Source organism: Monopterus albus, unplaced genomic scaffold (genome assembly GCF_001952655.1).
Source record: "Monopterus albus unplaced genomic scaffold, M_albus_1.0 scaffold545.1, whole genome shotgun sequence".
Lineage (NCBI taxonomy): Eukaryota > Metazoa > Chordata > Actinopteri > Synbranchiformes > Synbranchidae > Monopterus > Monopterus albus.
Genome location: NW_018128425.1, coordinates 139,340 through 141,909, shown reverse-complemented (window position 1 = coordinate 141,909; position 2,570 = coordinate 139,340). Strand labels below are relative to the sequence as shown.

The window sequence follows — 2,570 nt, the reverse complement described above, 5'->3', positions numbered from 1 at the left end:
GCTGCTCCCATGCAGCATACATTCTGTTATAGTCTTATATATTTATTATATTGCTGCATCTGTTGCTGCTTGAAGTGCCTTAGATTTTGTGTTATCTACTTTATATTTCATTTGTATTTTGTGGCATTCATGTGGACAGCAAAGTAAGAATTTCATTGTACAGGGAAACACGTTTCCTAACTGTGCATATGACAAAATAAACACTTTGAACTTGAATTTTGAACTGATCGGTGTATGTTTAATGGGTGTGTTTAATAAAGACATGAAAAGATCATGACTGTGTTTTATCAGCTTAAAAATGTTGTGTTTGTTGATATTTGTGACTTTGGTGAAGATCTGATCACATTTCATGACCAATTTATGCAGAAAACCAGGAAATTGCAAACAGTGCCATTAGTTTTTCTTACAACTGTATAAGCACATATTACCCACTCTTTGTTCCTTGGATGTGAGTTGCTTGAGGGTTGTCTTTTGTACTGTAATGCTAATTTTGAGAGGGAATGCAAAACGTGGTCACAGTATAATCAGAAAGGGTCAATGGACAAAAAAGATGTTAGACATTTATTTACTGTTCACTGAGTGTCCTCACAAAGACAGCCATGTCTGCATGCATGTGTGTGTTGCATGCTTACCTCCAGCCAGTGCTTCTTCTCTGCTGCTGTCATCTTCAGCAGGCTGTCGAATATTCCAGGAAGTCAGAGGCAGTGTTTCAACATCCTGCAGACTGCTGACCTTCAACATGTCCATATGGTTTCTCTGACTCTCATATCTTGGAATGAAGCAGCTTTTCCCCGATTTAAATGTGTCTTTGATGATTTCGTCAGTGCACACTTCATCAATGGTGCTAAGAAACACTGCAATTCGCTTACAGGACACATACTTGGGATGTCTGAACAGCTGAAAAAAATTACAGAAGGAAATGTTATAATCTGTGACAGGAGCCTATGAGCAGAGGTCAAATAAATAATATTTACATAAAAATCAAGATTCTAATCTTCCATGTCTAATTCACAAATAATAAAGCTTCATTCTTATGTATTAATAACATAGTTTTTACTCAGAACTTTATTAGAGCTGAACAGCCAATCAACAAAATAATGAGCAAATTAAAACAATTGGTCTTTTATCAAGAAAAAAAAATCATTAATATGTTTTAATTTCAGATTCTAAATTGTGAGGATTGCATGGAAAACATTTTGCACTGTGAATCACAATGGAATCAAATCACTTGATTTCTATATCCACTCCTTCTAGCCTCCATGTAAATGTCTGATTTGTTACATCTTTTGATTTCTACTCAGTTAAAAAAAGATAAAAATGCATCCAGTTTTCTCAGGAAAATTAAAACTAAACAGGTACATAAAGAATCTCATCTGTATTACTGCACAACACACACAAACATTACAGAGGCAATGCACATATTTAATACACTGGTGCTTTTTGCACTCAGTGTAGAACCAAATGCTGCTTGTGTCTTACAAACAGATGTGTTCCCCACAGAAAGGCAGCCTTATCTCTCCTTATACAGACAAACATGTCAGTGTACACAACTAAGGTAGACAGGCTCAAAGCTGAACCAGAAAGTGGGTCTGTAAACTTTGATGCATGCTGACAATAGCCAACTATTGTTGTTCACCTTTGTCTTCTCATCTGAACCCAGAGATTTGTTTCCAACGTGTCTGATCATATGACCACTCATTTTTTCCTTCTAATGTGTGGTGTCACTGCATTCCCAGATCTTAGCAGCTACTGTGACTTGCTGAGGAAAATATTATTGGTATAGGCCTAAATGAAGTACCAAACTACACAGGTAAAGCCCAAGTTGTAATAAACTGAAGCCATTTTTAATGACTATGTAGAACTTTTGCCCACTCAGTTCTCTCACCCAGTGCTCAAAGTGGGCGGTATGTGATGGTATGCAGTACACGTTTTACTCTTTGGCGTTCCAGGACTTCTTCTTTGTGAGAAGTGCCGGTGCTCTTTTCTGCATTCTCCATGGTCCCGTGGTAGGGGTAGGTGGGGTAGCTACACCAAAGACACCCAAGCGCCAAAACAGGCGTTTTGGTGATCCCAAATAATCAATAATCATAATCAGTTTTGTTATATCAGTTCAAATCAAATCTAAATTTATTTATATAGGACTTCAAAACAATGTCTTGTTGACCAAAGTACTTCACAAAAATACTAAGGCCGTACCCGACTAAATATTTTGCCAGTCAACTGTCCAACTATCTGTTCTGTTTTTTATGCCTCCATGCTGCCGATAGCCGCAGCCAGAGGCATTATGTTTTTGGGCTGAGTGACCAGCCGGCCGGCCCATCCTTGTGAACGTGATATTTCAGGAAAGCCTTGAAGGAATTTCTTCAAATTTGGCACAAGTGTTCACTTGGACTCAAAGATGAACTGATTAGATTTTGGTGGTCAAAGGTCAAGGTCAGTGACCTCACTTCTGTCCCATACCTGTGAATTTGACTGGTTGGTGGAAACATATAACACACAGTATAGATACCGGCTTTCATCAGAATTAATTTGACAGTTCTAGGTGAAAGGTTATCCAATCAGAAGCGTTG

At 38.0% G+C, this 2,570-nt stretch overlaps 1 protein-coding gene across 3 annotated transcripts in view; it reads right to left on the bottom strand.

Moving 5' to 3' along the window:
* The window catches only part of mthfs (5,10-methenyltetrahydrofolate synthetase (5-formyltetrahydrofolate cyclo-ligase)), a 22,724-nt gene that overhangs the window by 7,227 nt on the left and 12,927 nt on the right, over window positions 1-2,570 (bottom strand). For all 3 annotated transcript variants that reach the window (XM_020588495.1, XM_020588496.1, XM_020588494.1), the window contains exon 2: window positions 633-897. In XM_020588495.1, the coding sequence (XP_020444151.1) occupies window positions 633-897 (265 nt within the window). The remainder of the gene's footprint in view (window positions 1-632; window positions 898-2,570) is intronic.